Raw genomic sequence first — 21,509 nt, forward strand, 5'->3', positions numbered from 1 at the left:
AAATGATACTCTCTCATTTTCAGTTGAAAGGATGTGTAAAGATTGTTTCAGGGATAATTATAGTATTGAGTTATACTATATATGTATTATATCTGATGAAATAAATGCTTTATTGAGGTCATTAATATATTTCCAGGAACAACATTGTTTATGCTTAAATTGATAAATATCCATCTTCTACTTGCAATGCTAGAGTATTTCCGATGACAACATGTAATAAAGACATCAGATTTAATTATAAAAATTGCTATCTGAGCTAATTGGTTGTTTTCATAAAATATCATGGAAGTATTAATATCATGAATTTATGTAGTGTAGTATCTTCTTATACGCATTTTCATATTTAAATATTTTTGTTCTGACACCCTGTGGTAAATAAACCAAGTGCTATTGTTATCTTGCTAATCAAAGATGAACCCATAAGAAAATGCATTTGAAGCATCATTAGGCAATCATAGAAAGCTGTGGAAATAATACGCTAGCTGAATTTGGTTGTGTATAATGTATTTGCTCCTCTGTTAAAATCTGCTAAGGCATCCTTCATTATGGACAGCATGATTTTTAGTAACCCTCTTTCGTTTATAATAACAGAGTTTCTCTCAACAGTAGATCTATGGTTTACTTATTATCTTGTAAATGTGCCAAATTAAAACTTAAAGAAAAATCTTTGCTCGACACAACACTGTCAGAATCATATATAAATGTATTTCCACAGTTCTATATACTGAGGTCTTTAAGCAAAACATAAATCTTAAGGACAATGGTCTGGCTTAAATGGTAAGAAGTTTTAATAATTTTTAAATACTCAGTGATTTGTGAATTATTTGGTACTTATATATTTATTAAACATTTTAAAACAAAAGATGTTAATCTCTCAGCTGAAGTACACTTAATATTACATGTATTCTAAGGAAACTGATTTCTAAAACTTATCTCAAACCTTATAAACATCCACAAACAAATGTAGGGAAGGAACATTAATACTGAGACAGTATTTTTCTGGACATAAAACAACCCTTGATTTTTCATCTGATAAATTTTTATGAAAAGAAAACTATACCATTCATATGTTGAAATATATTGTGATTAGGAGAATAACTTTCATATTGTCCTTCCACCTTCCCCTGGCCTTGGTCATTTATGTTTTGTCCTCCCCTTCCTCCTCTTCTCCCTCTTCCTCCACTCTTTTCCCCTCCTCCCCCTCCTATTCTCCCTCCTCTTCCTGCTCTTCTTCCTCTACCACCTATGTCCTCCCTCTCCTCTTCTTTTTAACCACCCCATTGTATCCTCCTCTTTTCCTACCTCTCCCTCGCCCTCTCTCCTTCTCTCCCTTTCTCCTCATCACTTCTCTCACACAGATTTTTGCCACTCTTTCTCTCCTGTTTCTTCAGCTGACCAAAACAGTGTAACAGAACCAAGGCTTCACACGGTTTAAGCAGGTGCCTTTCTTTCCTGTTGGTGACTGATAAAATTATCCTGATTCTTGTTTGCTGTAATTGGGGCACTACTCAGTTTCCATATCATTAGTATTTGATTTTACACTTTCCTCTTCTATCCTTTCTACTATAGCATGCTTCAACCATAGGCTACCTAGACTAGATATGAGAAGTATCATACATATTTTCTCAAATAGGAAAAGGCTGCTGTCTCATAGTCACTGCACACTAAACATCACCGAATAATGAACCAGACCATAAATTTAGATATTCAATTCTAGTTCCTCTTTTCATGGAAAAGTTTTTGACTAAAGTACTTCTATATTCCGTTTTACCACATGTAGGAGTGAGATAAAAATATTTGATGTACTTGGTGTCCATTACTCTTTAGCTCACAGCAAAGATGCAAAGATTAGTATGTTCAGAATCTCATGTGCCAGGAAAAGTTAAAAAGAAATATAAGAGTAATAATGGTTTATTGTTCTCTCGTCACTTTTTGAAATATTCAGCAGCATATGTGACTAAAGGTAATTAAAATGAAATGCAGAACACAGCCACTAATTTTTGATTCAATACTTTTGGATAGATACTTCACATCTGTGAACACCAATGAATTGATACAAATGTATGCTAAAATGGTGTATGTGATTAAAATCAATTGTGTAATTATACGTGATTTGATTCTCTGGTTTCTCAATCCTTCTTGGTCCACTTTACCTTCCCACAGACAGAAGCTTTTGCACTGGAGAAGTTTTACCGTTTCTCAGACACGGTAAATTGACTTTCTTAACTCTAAGTAGAGGAATGTGATCATCTATAAAAAGCAGACAGCATATTCTGCTCAAGTCAGTGTTTGGTGGGGAAACACAGTCCAGTTTGGACTTAAAGCTACGCAAACAGCATTTTTCTTCAGCTAGGAACAATAATCTTTTCTAAGAGTTATACTCTTATCTTTGCTCACTCAATAAAAGACTAAGTTATGATTCATTTAGTACACAGTTAAATGTAACTGGTCAAACTGATTTTAAGCATATATATTTTAGAAATATCATCTATATCTTGTAGTGATCCTCACAGGAGGAAATCATATAACTGGAGAAAATTAAAAACAAATGGGAGCTAGTTGTCTTGGGTCACGCTTTTAATCCCAGCACTAGGAAGACAGAAACAGACAGAGTTCTCTGAGTTTGAGCCAGCCTAACCTACACAGCAAGGACTAGACCCACCAGTGCTATAAAATGAGATTAGACTCAATAACTAAATAAATAGCAATAAATAAGTAAGGAAATAAATAGGAAACTATTTATATACAGAATTCTAAGAGCAGTTGTAAAAGCAACCAAAAAATAAGGTTCAAAATGCTTTTGTGCCAGCTATGTATTTTTTGACACTGTTCATTAAAGGATTATGTATAAAAATAAAAAATTCTGTTTTAATGAGCACATATTTTTAATTTTATAAATAAAAATATATAAAGATATCACAAAGATGCACATCTGTGAATGATGCATAAGCATCCAGGAAAAAATGTATTCATCCATGGGTGACTTATAAATGTATAAACCCAGAATTGGATTCTCAAGATTGCATTACAAACAGTCTAGTTTACTAACCTGAAATTTGGGGGTAAATTATATTTTTAAGTATCTCCCAAGGTGGGTTCTGCTGTTCATTTTTAACATTCCCCAATTAAGAATCTATCAAAAAAATAATATTAAAAGAACATTTTTACCATCTCAACTTTATTGCATATTATCTTTAACCAGTACTACTCTAAAGCACTGTACTGACTTGTTTTATGTCAACTTGACACAAAGTAGAGTCATCCGAAAGTAGATAATCTCAACTGAGAAATGCCTTCGTAAGATCCAGCTCTAGAGAATTTTGTTGATTAGTGATCAATGGAGGAGGGCCCAGCCCATTGTAGATAGTGCTATCACTGAACTGGCTGTCCTGAATTCTATAAGGAAGCAGGCTGAGCAAGTCATGAGGAGCAAGCCAGTAAGCAGCATCCCTCCTTGACCTCTGCATCAGCTCCTGCCTCCAGGTTCCTGCTCTGTCTGAGTTTCTGTACTTATTTCCTTCAGTAGACTGTGATGTGGAAGTATAAACCAAATAAACTCTTTCCTCCCCAACTTGTTTTGGTCATAGTGCTTCATTACAGCAATAGAAACCCTAACTAAGGCAAGTACTTATTATGTTCTAGAATCTACAATCACTTAATCAGTTTACTATGTTATTTTCCAATCCTAATATTTCTTGACTTTATCTATGTAAAATGTTATATGATTTACTGACTATAACTATTCAATTAGCAATATTTTCATTTTATGAAATCTGAATAAGATGTAGTAAGTTCAATATGGATTCATATACATGCCATATATAATAATAAATAATATATGTATATGTAAAATTTCTCTCTAAAAACTAAACTATTTATTATCATTAGTAACTAAAAAGTTTTCAGAAACTAATGAAAATTGCACATTCTATTAATTATCGCTTTATAAAGATTTCTGATGAAATCTTATGCTTATTTCACAATCAATTATTTTGAACAGAAAATGTATAGTAATGTAAACATTTTTTATAAAAGTTAGATTTTTCTGTTTTTAACAAGTAGGATAAGCATTGTACAATTCTGGAAATGGTAACTTTGACTTTTGTAAGGCATTTTTCTCAAACTCAAAACTGTCTGGACTGACCGAATTCTTTATCCTCTTTAACTGCATGTTCTGCTTTAAAATGCTCTGAGCAATCTAAGTCTTAAAATCCACTTAATCACAATAGACCAAATGATAGAGCGTGTCTCTTTTCACGAGCAACAGTTTTCATGAGTTTCCTTCATACGCTAATTAGGAAGGATAGTCAAAGTAAAGAAAATTTATAGAGAGTTTGTTGCAAGAAGAGATCTTACAGCAGTGCAGATGAAATTCTTCGAAATGTTGTTTTTATAATTTAGTATAGTATTGACTTGAACTTGATACATAATCTTTGAAATTCACGTCTGCTCTATTAGAGGTACAAAAGAATGCTTTGTCCATTCAGAAGAGTAAAACTTTGCTCTCGTACACAAATTTCCCCACCCCACACTGTCAAACCCTGCTGTGTGCCGACTCCCACTGCACCACGTCATAGATGCTATCTCCAGTGCTGAATGTGTATGGGTGTATGCATGATATAAAAATATTTTTGTTAGAGGTCACTGTTGTCGTGTATGGAGAGATACAAGGACGCCCTAGTGTTTCCGAACATGCATTGTCTGTTGAGAGCTTTGAGTGACATTGGACTGCTTCAATGCATTTCATGTAGCTTCCTCCACATTCCAGTAACTATGCAATGCTTTGCTAAGAGAACATTCTAGAACTTGTCTTCTAACTATCATCCGCATATACAAATAAAATAAATTATGACCAAAATTTGTGTTTAGCTAGGCCAACAGCTTTCTTTAGAAAAGAAGATACAATTCGTTGCATTTTGAAAATTGGTATAATACATTAAAATGACTTGTGTTGTAAATGTATTTATTGTCTTACTTTAGAAGAGCTCAATATAACTTTTAATATTGACGTGTAAACTATTTTTCTGTCTTGTGTTATGTAGTTCTACAGTCTTAAAGCAAATAAAAAAATGTATGTACAATGTGTTGATTGAAAGGGGGAAACCTCATGGCTGAAACTATATGGTACCCACATACATGAAGTCATTTAATGTGTTCCAATCTAGATTTATTTATGGTATACTCTAGAATGAACATATTCCTTAAATAGGTTAGACTTACAATGTTTACGTATACCTTTCAAAAGTGGTTGTTCAATAATTCAAAAACCAAAAGAACTATCTTCTAAAGATTCGCTTTTATGAGACATTGAAACTTTCTCTTCTCAAGTAAAATAAAGATAAGATTTTCATTGTTTTCTGAAAACAACTATTTAGAATTTATGTTAAGCAAACTATTCCTTTCAAGTAAATATAGCTTGAATACTATTCATAAAAAGTAATATTCTGTAAAGAAATGTAGGGCTGGCAAGATGGTTCTGTATGTAAGGACACTTGCTATGAAAATGGATGAAGATCTGACCTGAGCTCTAATCTCAGAAGCAAGGTAGGAAGGAGAAAACTGATTCTCCCAACTGTTCTCTAATCTCCACACCCATGCCATCCTATGGCACATGCACACTGACATACACATGCACAAACACACAGAACTGGTAGGCAAACAAATAAGCAATTAAAAGGAAAGAAACAATGAAATATGACGGCATATTCGACCGGTATGCTAGAATTAACCAGACCAGCTAAAAACAACAGATATAATTTAATAATTGAAAATGGGGAAACTCACACGACCGGGGTAAAAGTTCCAATATCTGAAATGGGTCCAGCAAACACGGGGCAGAGAAGAGAGTGAGCGCACCTGGATTCCCAGGTTTTCTTTCCTGGCCCCAGGCGGCCACACCCTAGCCAAATGTGATTGGCTGAGCTTCCCCATCAGTAATATAAGGCCTTCTTATTTGAAATTAAAATGTGATAATTGCCTCTATCTCAAAGTTAACTAAAATAAACATGCGGCTTTTCCACACGCCCCCAATTCTATTCACTGAAAGAATTTAGTATACTACACCAGAAGTTAGGGTACATTTTAAAAAACATTCTATGGACTTCTTATCTTTCCCTTAAAATATCTATATCCTATTTTCACAATTCATCTAGATATTGAAAATTCATCTTTAGAAACTTAAAATTTGCCACTTGTTTGCCCCTAATTATTTTTGGAATCAACACTGAATGCATCAAACATACACTGAACTCTAAGTCATCTCTAATCAATGCAAAGCTTTCCTTCAAGTGGTGTTCGAAGAATTTCATATCAACGTTTGACTTTCAACTATGTAATAGTTTCATTGACCCTACTTGTATTTTCTTATGTTTTATTTTTTGAAACAACACAAAAACATTTGACAATAAATTGTAAAAGTTATTGAAGCAAGTATGCATTTATAGTTATCTATTCATTATCTTAACTGTATAAAGAACATTTAAAAGGTATCTACTAAGATAGAAGCATTGCACTGGAAATTATATATATGATATAACTATAAACTTACCATATTTTTCTGTATCTTACTATAATTCACATAATCAACTTCCTGGGATCTTATATGCTCAGTGTTTCCTGCCTTTATCAAATTCATATTCCAACTTCATATTTTTGATTCCTCTTTCTAAAGACCTAGAATGAGACCAAAGTTAATTCTGATTGTTCTGACCTCATGGATATGATGATATGTTATTGTGAGGACAGAATGGGGAGATTTCACTGAAGGACTACATCTGGTCTACTACCTTCAGCCTACCTCTACTATCTCAATCTGCAGTAGGCAGACATATGAGTTGTCCTTCAATAGGATACTTTAAACACAGTAAAAAAAGGACTTCAATTTTCACAGTGCAGGTCTGAAGAATAATTACTAAAATTTTTTTCTCTGTTCCCAATTTAAAATGTCTTTTAAAGCCTTATTAGGAAATTATACTACTAAGTGGCATTTTAAATTTTTCATTGTTTTCCTTTGAAGCTGGCTTAAAGAGTAATAAGGGGGGTTATCTCCAAGTAAATTAAACTAATGTTTTAATTTTTCTTTTCTAAGCAGTTATGTTTTGTAGCTTATTTTTAGTCCATCCTTTGCAATCTTTATTCTATATAATTTAAAAGTCATAACATGCCTTAATTTTATGATCACTAGATATTAGAAAATATATAGAGAACTTTTCAGTCAAATATACATATGCTTTTTAATTACTTGCCTTTGTGGCATGGAGTTCATTAGAATATACACTGAAGATATTTCAAATTGTAAATTATATTCAATAAATATTTGAGAGGTGATTGCAATAAGGACTTTCAATACCAACCTGACCATTTACAAACACTAATTTTATGTTTCATCTATTCAAAACTAAAATTGATTTCATGATAAGATAATGTATCACATCATATTCTAATTCAGTAACCTAATAATAGATAGTAGCCTTTTAAGGAAAATTCACCACTGTTTTATTATTTAGGATCAGCTTTTCAGAAAATTTGCAAGAAATCACTTAAGAGATTCACTTGACTATTTTATGGTACTAGAAAATTCATGGGACAACTCTTGGGAAATGTTTTATAGACTATAACTTCCCACTAATTAAGCAGGTAATTTGTCCTGTCTCAGAGGAACAAAACTGTAAAGTTCAGCAGACATTTGACAGGTTAGAAGGAGATTCCATTTGGGGCTCATTGTCTGATAAACTGCCTGTATATGAATTTGATACATACGACCCAAGAAGTTACCTTTTTGAATATTCCTGAGTAAACATTTCTTCTAAATATAGGGTATTTATTTTATAAGGGACTATTGATTGAAATTCCCTTTTCACATGGCCCATTATACAAATATCTGAGAACAAACTATGAACCAATGTTCTTCATGTCTTGGTGGCTATTTTTATCAAAGTTCATGAGAACACCCATAGATCATTTAAATGCATCATCTCTGCTCACAGTACCGAGAGTTTGATTTCTCTACATGCTGGCAGTCTCTCTGAAATTCCACTGTCTGTACTTTCCCAGAAACTGGAGTCTACCTTCATTTTCATACTAGATAGATACCTCCACAACCACAGACGTAAGGCCGTGAGCCTCGGATCTCTCAGTTTGTCCTTTTTCATTTAAAATACAATTCATCTTCTAGTTACATTACACAGAGGGGGCAATAAAAGTACAAAACAGACTCAGCAAAGTTCAGAAGTATTCTATGTTGGTCCTCTCATAGTAGAGTCCAGAAGAGATGGCAATTTTTCCTTCAGTGCTTGTGAATTGTATTTATTGGCTTTAGACTCAGTAAATCCTAGAGGTAGACCAATGATGTTAAACCTGGAGTCTGGATGAATTGGTTTCTATTGTCCTATCACATGTGCTACCAAAGTTTCCAAACCTTCCTGATCTTTCCCTTGAAGAGAAAAGTTATCATTCATCATTAACTGATTAACTTTACCTGTGATCTCCATTACATATTCATCAGTTTTCTGCAATAAGTTGGAGAACATAGTTTCTCTGAGAGGAAAGGAGACCATAACTGTATCTCTCCCACATATATGTATACTGTGTTTGACTTTTTTATTAGACTGACATTAAAAAGAAAATATCAAATCATCAGTCAAATCGTAACTACTTCCTTTGTCCTGAAAAAGCTTTCTAGAAGTTTCACATTATCCAGCATATGAAGATGAGTGTAGGAATTCTTTACTGAACTCAGATAACAGCCAGTCTGCCAAGATCCATCTATTTTTTTTTCAGAGGCCAGACAGACTGCTCTAGCATCACTTATTAGAACTAGCACCCCTGCCTCCACTCACTCAATCAGAGCAGAGAATGCCAAGTGTCATCATTCAACTGATAGTGTTTGGTATTTACTTCAGATGAAGATTTGGATAGTTGTTACAGGTCCCATTCTAATACATCCAGTTAAAACTATACTTAAAAATGGCTAATCAAGATTAGGCTCAGACCAGAAATAACAATATGTGCTCTATTCTTTCAATTGCACATGGAGTCAAAGAACCTTCTGTACTCTCTTTCTTCCTACCTAGAATCTTCTTGACTACTGATTCCTACAACCATAGCCAGTCACCTAGCCTCCCTCTCTACTGCCCCACCAGCTTCTTTTTGTCAACTTACTGCATCCTTGCTCCTTTGTAATAGTAATTTAGATACTGATTTCAGTATCTAAAATATCTGTTTTTAGCATCCTTCAGCATCCCATTTAAAATATTGTTTTATCTTAAATTCCTATTCAGAGTTGTGTAAGAAAATCCTGACCTTCAAGATAGTTTTTTTGTGTCAACAGCCTTAACTTCATTTGTCCAATTAGATCTATCTGAACGGATGAAATAAGTTTAAAAAACTTATATCTGTGTCTTTATCTCCATTTTCCACTATCATCATTGCTTCTAATGTTTGATGTAAATAAATCTAGTAGACTTCCTTAAGAGTGGTAACTTCTAAAACTAAGCCTATTTCCAGTCTTTCCAGCGTGCCTGGAAGTCACTAATAGGAATCCTACCCATTTTCACTATTATCTTTTAGTTTCTTAATAGATATGTGTGAAGTGCTAATGATCTTTATTTTAAATAGTCAAGAGAGATTTTTTCCCCACCAGTGACCTCAGCATGGTCTTTGCAGGAATAAATGTGCCCACAAATCTACAAGTCCTCCCACTTTCTGTAAAGGAAGACCTCCCTACCCATGGTTGTACTTCAGAGTTTAGATGAGTGTGATTTAATCACGAAGGCCAGAAATTGATGAATAAGAACACTACAAGTTGGAATTCAGCATTTCTACCAAACATTTTTATGCTGCATCATCTGAAAGTCTAACATTCCCTCCTACATTGGTTAACTTTGAGATTCATGAAAGCGTGGATCACACAGAGCTCTGCTAACACTACACAAGATTAATCCAAATGATTATACTGCAACTAATATTATCTATTTGGTAGCTCCTGGCAATGTATGGCTACCAAACACTAGAAATGCAGTCTGACTTAATAATGAAATAAATACAAATTACACATCAGATCCCAAAGAGATAGTATTAAGAAAGTTAAATTTTTCAATTTATATGTTGCACAAGTGTGGAAATAAAACTATGGGCATGCTGAATTCAAGCTTCTTAATTAAAATTAACTACCTAACTTAATTAACTACCTAACTTAATTAAAATTAACTTGCTAACATGTGACTCAGATATTTTAATATGTGGGCATATTATACTATAAATACTATTTTTGGAGTGTCATCTGCAAGGGATTACAGATGTAATCAAGACAAAACAAAATACTCTTTCACGTTTTTCACCTTGAGCCATCTCAGAAAACCAACTGCTGGGCTGGAGAGATGGCTCAGAGGTTAAGAGCACTGGCTGCTCTTCCAGAGGTCCTGAGTTCAATTCCCAGCAACCAGATGGTGGCTCACAACCATCTGTACTGACATCTGGTGCCCTCCTCTGGCATGCGGGCAGAGGCAGAATGTTGTATACATAATAAATAAATAAATCTTTAAAAAAAAAGAAAGAAAACGAACTGCTTTCTTCACGTGCTTCTTCCCTTACTACCGTTTGACCCCAACTTCTCGAGGATGGTTAATTAAGAAAACATCACTGGATTCTGAGGCACATCCTCTTCAATTTCTATCTCATTGCTCTTCCACATATTTCTTCCCCAGGGGGTACTTCTGTGCCATCCATATTCCAGTAGTAAGACTCAGACCCAATAATTTTCTGCACGTGGCCTTGTTAACTCTAGAGCAGATCAGCACCAGATGCTCCTCAGAACGTAACAAAACTTTCTAGGCATATTGAGGAAAAGCTATGCTATAACGTGTCTTCTGTGTCCACTGCTGAAGTTCAGATTGAATTGTCACTTACACTCTCTAAACAAAGACAATCTTTCAAACTAAGTTTAGCCCCACCATCATCTTACAGGAATCTGAGCTGTTTCTCTAGGACAGCGCTTCATTGCCCCCGCATACACAAAAGTCAAGGGGTATGTGATTACCTTCGCACACAGAAGTCAAAGGGCTCATTCTAAGGCGGTTGTTTATACTGCCAGTCACACTGGCTGAGGATGAACAGATCCGTGCACAGTCCTCTTCACCCTCTCATGCTGGTGCAGCTATCCACAGAGAGTGGAGCTGGCTCTATTCCCCATTTAGCTTAATTCTATGTTTTCAAGAAAATGATACCTTAGAAACCATGGGTCATCTTCAGAGTGTCACAACAGCTCAGGACTTATGTCACTTTCCTACACACAGTTATATAAAAAGGCAAACAGAAAAAAGTTGATTGTTCTTTTATTGCATGTTTAATTTTCAATGAAAATCTACTTGAAAAGAGTAGCTGTGGTCTCAAAGATTTTAAAATAAGTAGTCCAGAATAGATGAAAAGAAGTAAATGAATTGGTTTGTTAAATGTATATTGTAAAATCATGAAATATTAGTATTTTGATAATGAACTTTCCAATTCAACTAATACACCAATACATGCAAATGTTCATCGAAAAAGCTATTTTCTCCTTTTCAGTGCTGTATTTTAAATATGTGGGTTGGTGAAATTTAAATATTATATTATATTTCAAAATTAAATGATCTGAATATATAATTTAAATTACTGAAATAATTTACATTTCCATTCAGGAATGCAAGAAGCCGCATAATTTGTTAAATCTTAAAGATGATAATATACCATTTACATAATAACAATTAAATTCACATACACTTTTTAAAAGACAATTTTAAATCATATACTATGTTTATCATAAAATTGTTTTGAGAAGTCAAAACATGGCCACACGAATGAACACATTTACAAGAGTCCTGAGCAAAATGGTTTCCATTTTCTTGTTCTGAAACATTACAATACAGTATTACAGTAGTCACAGGTAACTTGGATGGAAGCTTTATTTTAAGGTGATTTTAATTGTTGTTTTTTAATTGCTTCCACTCAAATCCAACTGCTTAATGAATCCTACAGTTCAAATGTTTCCAGTAATTATATGCTTTTGTCTTTCAGGTGGAATTACCTCACCTTCATAACTCTATAAAACTACTTCATACATTATTGAATCAATGTTGCTCATTTTCTCGCTTTTAGAATCCATAATTATTCCTATTTTTCAACTTTCATATTTTATGATATGTAGCTTATTGAGCAGCTACCTTCATAGACCTAATGCAGTTTTCAAGTTGGACCAAATAATTATTTTATCTCTTAAACTAATATAAAAAAGAACTATCATAGCAGTTTTATACTGATAAAATGTATCTTGAAACTTGCGGTTTTGCTAGCAAAAAATGACCCTTGTTATTAGTAATGATTTAACTCACATTTTCATGTATTCATCGATTTTACTATATATTAGTTAATAGCAAATTTCTCTATCATGAGGATATTTCATTTATAAATTTTACATTCAATTTTATAGGTTTTAATTAAGCTTCTTATGTGCATATATGTGTGTCTGTGCATTTGTACTGTGTGTTGCAGTGCCTATAGAAGCCAGAAGAAGGCAGTGAATCCCCTAGGGCCAGAGATTTGTGCAATTATGAGCCACTGTGTGGGTGCTGGGATCCAAACTCAGATCTTCAAGAGCAATAAGAACTCTTAACTACCAAGCCATTTGTCAAGCCCCAGTTTTAGTTGTTTATGTAAATAGATGGGAATTTCGCTTTATTTAGAAGTAATAGTATAATTTCAAACATTATTTATGAATTTTAACTTATAATAAGTTTATTATTTACAGCTGATTTTAGGCAAAGGGCAAAAAGTGATAAGTTCACTGTTTAAATTGAAATAAGCCCTTCAAATTATATTCATAATTTACCAACCCACAGTATCTGTGAAGTAGCCATACACATATTAGATCATGTTATTATTTTGTAACTCTTACAAACAAGATGGTATAAACTAGAGAAACAGCATAAAAGGTAACACAAAGCAAGCAGCGTTTTCTAATAAGCTGTGCTTTCCAAGGAAGTAACTAGAATTGGAAGAAATGAGTATTAAAAGGTTGTCTCCACAAGAAATAAAAATTCAGCCAATGATTCTAGTGTTGATTTCCTTTTTGTCAGTTATTTGTATGTTTAAACTTGTAACTAAAAGCTTCTAAGATACACATATTTATAATAAATCTCTCAACAGCTTTTTTTTCTTACTCTCACTTACTTTGTGGCATGTAAACACTCCAGAACTTTTATCTCTCCATTAAAACTCATTGGGAGTGTCATATCGATCAGAATATCTCTAGGAAGTAGCAAAGCAAGGGAAACCTCACATCAACTCATCATCATGCGCTTCTGCTATCTGTTCTTCATATTAAAGCGAGCATACGTCATGATAAAGGTTAAGCCATAATTCTGAAATCCTGTACGGCATGCCTTGCTTCCTTACTAAAACATCTCCTGGTGTTTTCTATAAACAGGAAGATGAGGTGAGGGAGAGTCGGTTCAGCTTCACCACTTATGGAATGGGGCCCTGTCTGCAAGCAAAGGATGGTGTGCTCCCAAAGGGCCCCAACCATGCTGTCCAGGTAATGCCAAAGAGCCCCGAGGAAATGAGGAAGGTCTTCATCGACAGGGCCAAGAAGATAGACACCATCTCCAGAGCCTGCTTTCCACTGGCGTTTTTGATTTTTAACATTTTCTACTGGGTTATCTATAAAATTCTTAGGCATGAAGACATCCATCAGCAGCAAGATTAAGCCTCAGAAGGCACACAAACACATGCAGTCAGAAAAAGTTTCCTTTCCATCAGAGTGTGTGTATGTGCGTGTGGTATGCAAATGACAGTCAATGCATCAAACAGAGTACCGGGGAAGAATTTACTTTTATGTTCCCTGTAAAATAACGAGACAGATTTGTTCCTTTAAGGGATACAAAATGCATATTGTGGGGTCCTGTTTCATATTACTGCAAGATGGTCTGTTTCCTTCATAGTGTCAATGGGTGTTATATATGTTATACTAGCGCATACAGTAGACATTATAACCACTTTGGGGTTTCTTGACTTTTTTAATTCAATTAAAGTAAATAAGGAGGAATCAAGACTAGCACAGTAAGATTCATGAAACAAGTATAATAAAATATTGAGAATAATAAAGGTAATAGTTTGAGATGTAAAGTGTATTTTAAAAGGAAAGTGACAAGATTGTTCAGTGGCAACTTCATTTCAGTTAGAACACTGACCATTGGAACATTGTAGAACCAACATACACAGGAACAAATTATCAAATTCGATAGTCAAAATAAAGGCCATTATGTAGGATATTAAATATCTCTCTGTGGAAATTTAAAATAAACAGCTTAAGCAATCATGCTTTGTAAAAAATCTATTCATCTTTAAATCTCTAAGAATAAAGATATTGTGGGAGTCTTTGTTCTTAAATAAGTGTTACATTTATTTTTAATTAGTACCAAACACTGAAAAAAATCAGCTCATTAGTAATTGTTAATTTAGTAGCAGCTTGTCTGAATGTTTGGTGATTTATGTAATTAAACAAATTCAATTAGATTTTTATATTTAGTTTAGAATGAGAATTTAAATATTAATATACTAAAGTACTTACATTTTGATATAAAAATTCAAGGAAAAATATAAATGGATTCATGAAAGATGGATTCTTTTTAATAAGAATCATTTTCTCATCTAAGTTACATGAGCCCAAAATACCTCCAAATAACAGGAGAATGAATCAATGGAGATTGTTTTAATTTTTATAAGTTAATATATTCAAAATGTAGTCATTCACAAGTTGTGAGCATTTAAAAACAATTTTAAATGGGATATATCCTTGGCCCATGCAATTATTTTAACTGACGTGGAGTTGTCTCGGTTCAGTCATACAGCAGCTACTAGTGCAAGGTTTATAATAGAATTCTTGGTAAAAATTAAACCAAGCTCTGACTCAGCTATTCTTTTTCTTAACTATTACTGCCATTAATATTATATTTGAAAAGCATTTAAAGTGATTTTAGATATTTTAATTATTGATTATTCTAAGATTATATAAAGTGAAAGCATCAAGAATTTTAAAAATCTCTCAAATGTGTTGTAGAAAGATCAACTGTTTTTTAACCAAATGGTACTATTTTCTGACCTTTAACTGCTCTCAAAAGTCAAAGCAGAAACTGCCATTTAAAATGAAAAACTTTTCAACGTTTCTGTAGTTTGGGAAACCCAATCATAGACTTTAAAGCTAAGTTTTGAAAAACTAACCCATGCTAAGCAGTGCTTGCTAATAAAAGGCAAAGTATCATTTTATGAGTAATTTACACAAGATAAGAGCATTGTGTTTGTGATTATATGCAGCCAACAAGTGAAATAACTTGTTACTGCATGCTTTCTTTGCTGAAAAAGTACACACCTAAAGGTTAAACATATGTGTCATTCTTTGTTATCTGTGAGCCAAAACCATTGAAATATATTTATGTATTAAATATAAGAACAAGATATGTTGTTTATGCTGAGAGTTAGCCAGAGGGTTTAAAGTAATGATGAACTACACCCCTTCAATGTTGGCAAAATCCTTGCATACATTTTTCTCTACCTTATTTGTCTTATTTCAAAAGTATTTTGACATTACTTAAATTGAATAAATTCTGCCTGAAGCAAACAGAAGAAATACAACGATCACAAGCACAGATCTGCCCTAAAGAAAATAACAGGTGTGACTAGCTTTCATATTTGAGGTCATTACATGCCTGTTTTTTTAATCTCTGAAGCTGAAAGGAAATATATGAGCCTTGACAAAATTTGTCAAGAATGACATTAGTTCTATGAAAATATTGCTATTTCAAAAGTACATTTTTCTTTATCTTTCCTTATCAATAATTCTGCTTTCTATTATACTTACCCTGTCCTTCAACACGAAAAGTATAAATAGCTTTTTTTTTTTGAGGCAACCATGAGAAGGCAAACACAGCTGAATCAAAGGCACTTAAAGGAATGTGTACCCTCTAATGAACCAATGAGATATTACAGAACCTTTAAGACTGGAATAGTAACAACATCCTGATGTATTTGCCTCAATACAGCTGTGTCAAATGAGATTTTCCTTCTTAGTTCTAGTGTTTGGAAACACAATCTGCTAAACGTTAGGGGAAAGATTGCTAAGCCACAACCCGAGGGCAAAATCAGAATCTTTTAAATGAAAATCAGAAAAATATCAATGGTAAGATATAACTTAAATATGCATCTGCACCAACTATTGTTCCAGTGCAAAAGCTCCAGAGTATTCTAAATTAGCCATGAGGAAAACAATGGAGAGGGATGCATGATGTTTGTTTCACTTAATTTTAAAATTTATTTATTTTAACTTGAAATATTGTTTCCACAGTACATGCATTTTTAGGTAGTCTGTTTTCTCATTAGTATAGATGTGCACAACTTTCTCTTTCTTTCCTGTCGGGGCCCAGGTTGGGAAAGGGCATCAGCACAAGAAGAATTCTGACCACCAAGTAGATTGCACTCTAGTGGTCCTGAATAGCTCCAGCTACCTTTGTATGTAAACAGAGTTTTTCTTACCAGGGTAACATGAACAGCTTTACTATTGGTCTCTATTTTTGTTTTTGTCTTTCTTTCTTTCTTTCTTTCTTTCTTTCTTTCTTTCTTTCTTTCTTTCTTTCTTTCTTTCTTTCTTTGAGACAAGATTTCTCTGTAGCTTTGGTGCCTGTCCTGGAATTAGCTCTTGTAGACCAGACTGGCCTCAAACTCACCGAGATCCACCTGCCTCTGCCTCCCAAGTGCTGGGATTAAAGGCATGCGCCACCACCACCCAGGTTTTATTTTTGACTTTTAAGAAATACATTATATTTTAGGAATGCATCATAATCATTATAAAAGCCCCATTTTTCTCCTTTATGCTTCCCTGAATACATTTTTCTATCCCCTACACAACCTTCGCCTAGCACTTTGGCAGGTTTACTAAAAATTGGACCAGACACACCCTGCTCTTGCAGCACTTACGCCAGCTGGCAGAAACTTGCTGTTATGAGTTAAAGAGCAGTAGATATCAGTACATTGCTTTAAAGACAAGAATATTCAAACCCAAACAATTCTTTTATGCCTGCAAGATATGTTTTTATACAGTTTCCTTTTCTATAAGAGGGTCCCATGTCTCAATCTCTCCGTAAAAGGTAGACTTTGATAAAGTACCCCTTTTCCATCCCATAGCACTATAGTTCTTCCACCAATATAAGGCCCTGTGTATAGCAAAGATGGATCTATCCATTCCATAATTTACATTATATTTGCTATCATTGATTGGTATCCAGAGAACTTACTCTCAACAGTTGGCACAATGCGTATTCCTGAGGCCTTTTCCTAATCCTGTGTATGCATGCCGTACTCTCCTCTCCAGCGCTGGGAGACATGGTTCACGTTCCAAGTGTTGTTTTTTCATATGTGCCCATTACTTCCTGCCACTACAGGTCTGTGAGCCTCTTTCTCACAAGGTAGTTTTATCAACCTTTTACTTAGAAAAAAATTTTAAAAACAAGACCCATTAATTTTTACTAAGTCAAAGAAATTCCCAGAATTAGGAGTTGTAGTTAGTAATTCCAGATTTAAAAAAAAAAAATGTAAAGCTTTAGCTCCCTGCTGATTCTAAGGAAAATATACATTTTTTAAAAACCCACAATTTCCAGGAGAAATTAACGCTTTTGTATGCATGACTGACAAAGTAAAACCAAAAACTGCCAAAGGAATAAAAAATATAAGAGAAAAAAGAGCCTGCAAGCTGCAAAAAGACAGCAAAGTCCTCTGCTAGTCTGTGGCCCCCTGGTTCCTGCCAACTGAGAGACCATCTCCATGAGTCTTGCCGTGTGGAGATCCAATGGACAGGCATTCATACACGGCTGGAGACTAGGCTGCATGGCTCCTGACAATTTCCCAATCACTGCAAAGGTTATAGCTTTCTTTATGACTTACAGTATATGTTAAAACCACTGCAGAAATGGGAAACAAATGTTTAAATACCATCTATCTTCTCTTTAGTTTTCCCATAACACATACCCAAAAAACTAATCCAGCTGAATAGTCTATTTGGATATAATTATCCATATCTATCAGATTGTTTTAAAATTACTTTTGTCTCATTTATTGCAAATATAGTCTTCTCATCATGATATACCTTAACCTGCTAGTTACTTGGAAAAATGGACTATTGTGTTAGCAACTAAATTTCCTTTTGTTTATAAAATGTGCACTCCAGGGAATTGACCTATGAGAAAATGAGAGGTAAGAAAAGTAAAATATGAAATATGTTGAATAGTAAAAATTGGAAAATGGAAGCACTCCAATTCAATTCACTCCAAATAAATTTCACATATTTTACTGTGTAAACAACATCCCAGCCTCGTTAAAAATAGCAGCATATTCTCTGTATTCTCAGACAAATTGGTCAGGATTCACTGATACTAAAAAGGCAGAGAATATACGACAATAAAAATCTTGGTCAGGATATTAGGGACATATTAGTATTATTTATAACCATGCAGCAATTTAATTTAACAATCTACCAAAGACAATTATAATCAACAAAAGTACAACCCATAAAGACAGGACGTGCTTTACTTCAGTGGGAAGATTCTTAAAATAGTGATTGAAAGATCTTTTATCTTATCTTTGAAACTGCAACGCTCCTTTAATTAATGCTTACTAACCAAGCACAGTTATAATACTGACATTCCTGTCCTGTTAACTTGTACTCATTTTTAACAAGATAATTCTGATTTTATTGCCTACGATTAACTTCAAAGTTGAGCAATGAACTGTTATTGAAGCATTAATCCTTTTAGTTCTGTGACTTCAAGAGATTGCAGACTTGAGGTAAATGGCTGATTTTGTGCACTTTGGAAAAGAATTTAGTCATCAGAACTGCACAATATTTTAAATGCCTAAATTCAAGTCCTACAAAACTGAATCCAAGATTATCTAGTCTGCACCAAAATACCTAAATAAGTTCCCAAGTGCAATGTCTTTCAAATAATTTTAACAAGAAAATCTTAGTTGAACTTATGCGAATAATAAATAAAATGAAGTACTGCCACAAAAATTAGAATTCTATAAAATACTTGTATTTTTAATATAGCAAGTGACTCATATTCTCCATGATGCAATCAGAATTCATTGCTGTGTTTTCTTTGGGGGCTTATAATTCTATCCATAACACTACATACTAACTACAGGAATGCAGCTCAAAGGAGAGAGTGCTTGCCTGGCACAAAGAAGACCCAGGGTTCAATCCAACACTACTGACCATAATAATACACTGTTTAGACTGTCTCCTAGCTCTCATACAGAGACAGAGGATCTGTATAAGCCAAGGTTAGCTGTTATCCAAAAGGGATGTTTGATCCCTAAAAAGGAAATTCCACTTTGTCCCACTTAGAGTTCATTGTACACTTCCTACACTGCCACTATTTGGACCATTCAATATCCTTATTACTATTTTATTTACTTAGGAAATTCACTGGGCACTTTGTCAAATATTAAGATGTATTCAGTCTTACAAAATAGTTAAATATAAAATTGTTTATTTACTAAAGTGAACTAGTAAAAGTTCTATGTAAACTATTTACAGTAACTTAGTTTCTTCCTATAACTCAGCAATTATTTTAAGCTAAATATTTTTAAATGCATTTCAGATATAAAGATAGATAAAAATCTTTAATGAAATACAGATTTAAAAACTGAAATAAGCATAATGCTTTTTATTTAGAATAAAAGTGTAATTCAAATATATTGTCCTAATTAGGTTTTATTTTAATACTTGATTTTTCTCTAAAGTGTTTAAGGAAAGACATCATCAGAGAATTTGAGTTCTACACACAGCGTCTAGCCAAGCTGTTAACGTACTGGAGGAGTAAGGAACTCTGAATTAAATGCCAAAAGTAAAAACTGTACTTGAACTTGTTTGAATAATTTAGCATTTCTTTACTGTTTCATCTTTATGAATTATGCAAAAGCTTTTCCTTAAGCTTACACTTAAATGTATGAGGAGTGATGATACTTTGGAAAATATAGTGAAGCATCTTGACATTTTGGGGGTGTTATGTAATATACTGTGGGAACCAAAATAAAAAGAAACATGTCATATATTTTTCGATGAAATCGCTTCACATGATGTGTCGTGACTTCATATTAGTGAGAAAAGATGATCTATAAAACTATACCACAGAAAAGTATTGCTATTTTATTATGCTAATTATTTTTCTGTACATCTGAGCTGTGTCTTTCTGAGTGGCATATTTGAGTACTTTATTCTGTCCAGATTTATGTCACAGTTTCTAAGACATAATGCTTTAAATGTATTAAAATGATATGCACGATTTTATCAAATTGCTATTTGTTATATTACCGTTAGTTTAATTTTACAGCTAGCAGATTCTCTAATAATCATTAACTTGTGAATAATATATGGTCTTCCTCATGTAACTGCAGATAATTTAATCAGAAATAGAATAAAAATTAATGTTTTTTTCAAGATGGTGATTCTCTTTTTGTCTAATTATTTATAGAGAAACTTTATCAAAGAATTACATTATCTTATGTCAAAAATCATACTCCACTTCTCCCATTAGAAACTATCACATCTGGGATTTTTTTTTTTAATTAAAAGTTTCCGCCTCTTCCCCACCTCCCATTTCCCTCCCCCTCCCCTCATCTCCCTTCCTCTCCCTCTCCAGTCCAAAGACCAGTCAAGGTTCCCTGCCCTGTGGGAAGTCCAAGGTCCTCCCCGCTCCATCCAGTTCTAGAAAGGTGTGCATCCAAACTGGCTAGGCTCCCATAAAGCCAGTACATGCAGTAGGATCAAAACCCAGTGCCATAGTCCTTGGCTTCTCAGCAGCCTTCATTGTCCGCCACGTTCAGAGAGTCCGGTTTGATCCCATGTTTTTTCAGTCCCAGTCCAGCTGGCCTTGGTGAGCTCCAATTAGACCAGCCCCACCGTCTCAGTGGGTGGGCGCACCTCTCTTGGTCCTGACTTTCTTGCAACCTACCCCAGGATCCAGCAATACCACTCTGGGGAATATACCCAAGAGATGCCCTATCAAACTACAAAAGCATTTGTTTAACAATGTTCATAGCAGCATTATTTGTAATAGCCAGAACCTGAAAACAGCCTAGATGCCCTTCAATGGAAGAATGGATAAAGAAAGTGTGGAATATATACATATTAGAGTACTACTCAGTGGTAAAAAAAAAAATGGCATCTTGAATTTTGCATGCAAATGGATGGAAATAGAAAACACTATCCTGAGTGAGGTAACCCAGACCCAAAAAGATGAACATGGTATGTACTCACTCTTAAGTGGTTTCTAGCCATAAATAAAGGACATTGAGCCTATAATTCGTGATCCTAGAGACGCTAAATAAGAATGTGAACCCAAAGAAAAACATATAGTTATCCTCCTGGATATTGGAAGTAGATAAGATTGCAGGGCAAATATTGGGAACTTGGGGGTGGGGATGGGATA

General features: G+C 34.0%; 1 protein-coding gene across 3 annotated transcripts in view; it reads left to right on the plus strand.

Moving 5' to 3' along the window:
- Glra3 (glycine receptor alpha 3) overlaps window positions 1-20,516 on the plus strand; it is a 140,221-nt gene extending 119,705 nt beyond the window's left edge. The window contains exons 9-11 of one of the 3 annotated variants that reach the window (XM_075986789.1): window positions 2,164-2,208; window positions 13,457-13,564; window positions 19,822-20,516. In XM_075986789.1, the coding sequence (XP_075842904.1) occupies window positions 2,164-2,208; window positions 13,457-13,564; window positions 19,822-19,911 (243 nt within the window). In that variant the 3' untranslated portion in view covers window positions 19,912-20,516. Of the gene's footprint in view, window positions 1-2,163; window positions 2,209-13,456; window positions 14,449-19,821 lie in introns of those variants that run through there. The other 2 variants (XM_075986787.1, XM_075986788.1) reach the window with 2 other exon arrangements.
- Window positions 20,517-21,509: the final 993 nt, after the last annotated feature.

The sequence above is a fragment of the Microtus pennsylvanicus genome, chromosome 9 (genome assembly GCF_037038515.1).
Source record: "Microtus pennsylvanicus isolate mMicPen1 chromosome 9, mMicPen1.hap1, whole genome shotgun sequence".
Lineage (NCBI taxonomy): Eukaryota > Metazoa > Chordata > Mammalia > Rodentia > Cricetidae > Microtus > Microtus pennsylvanicus.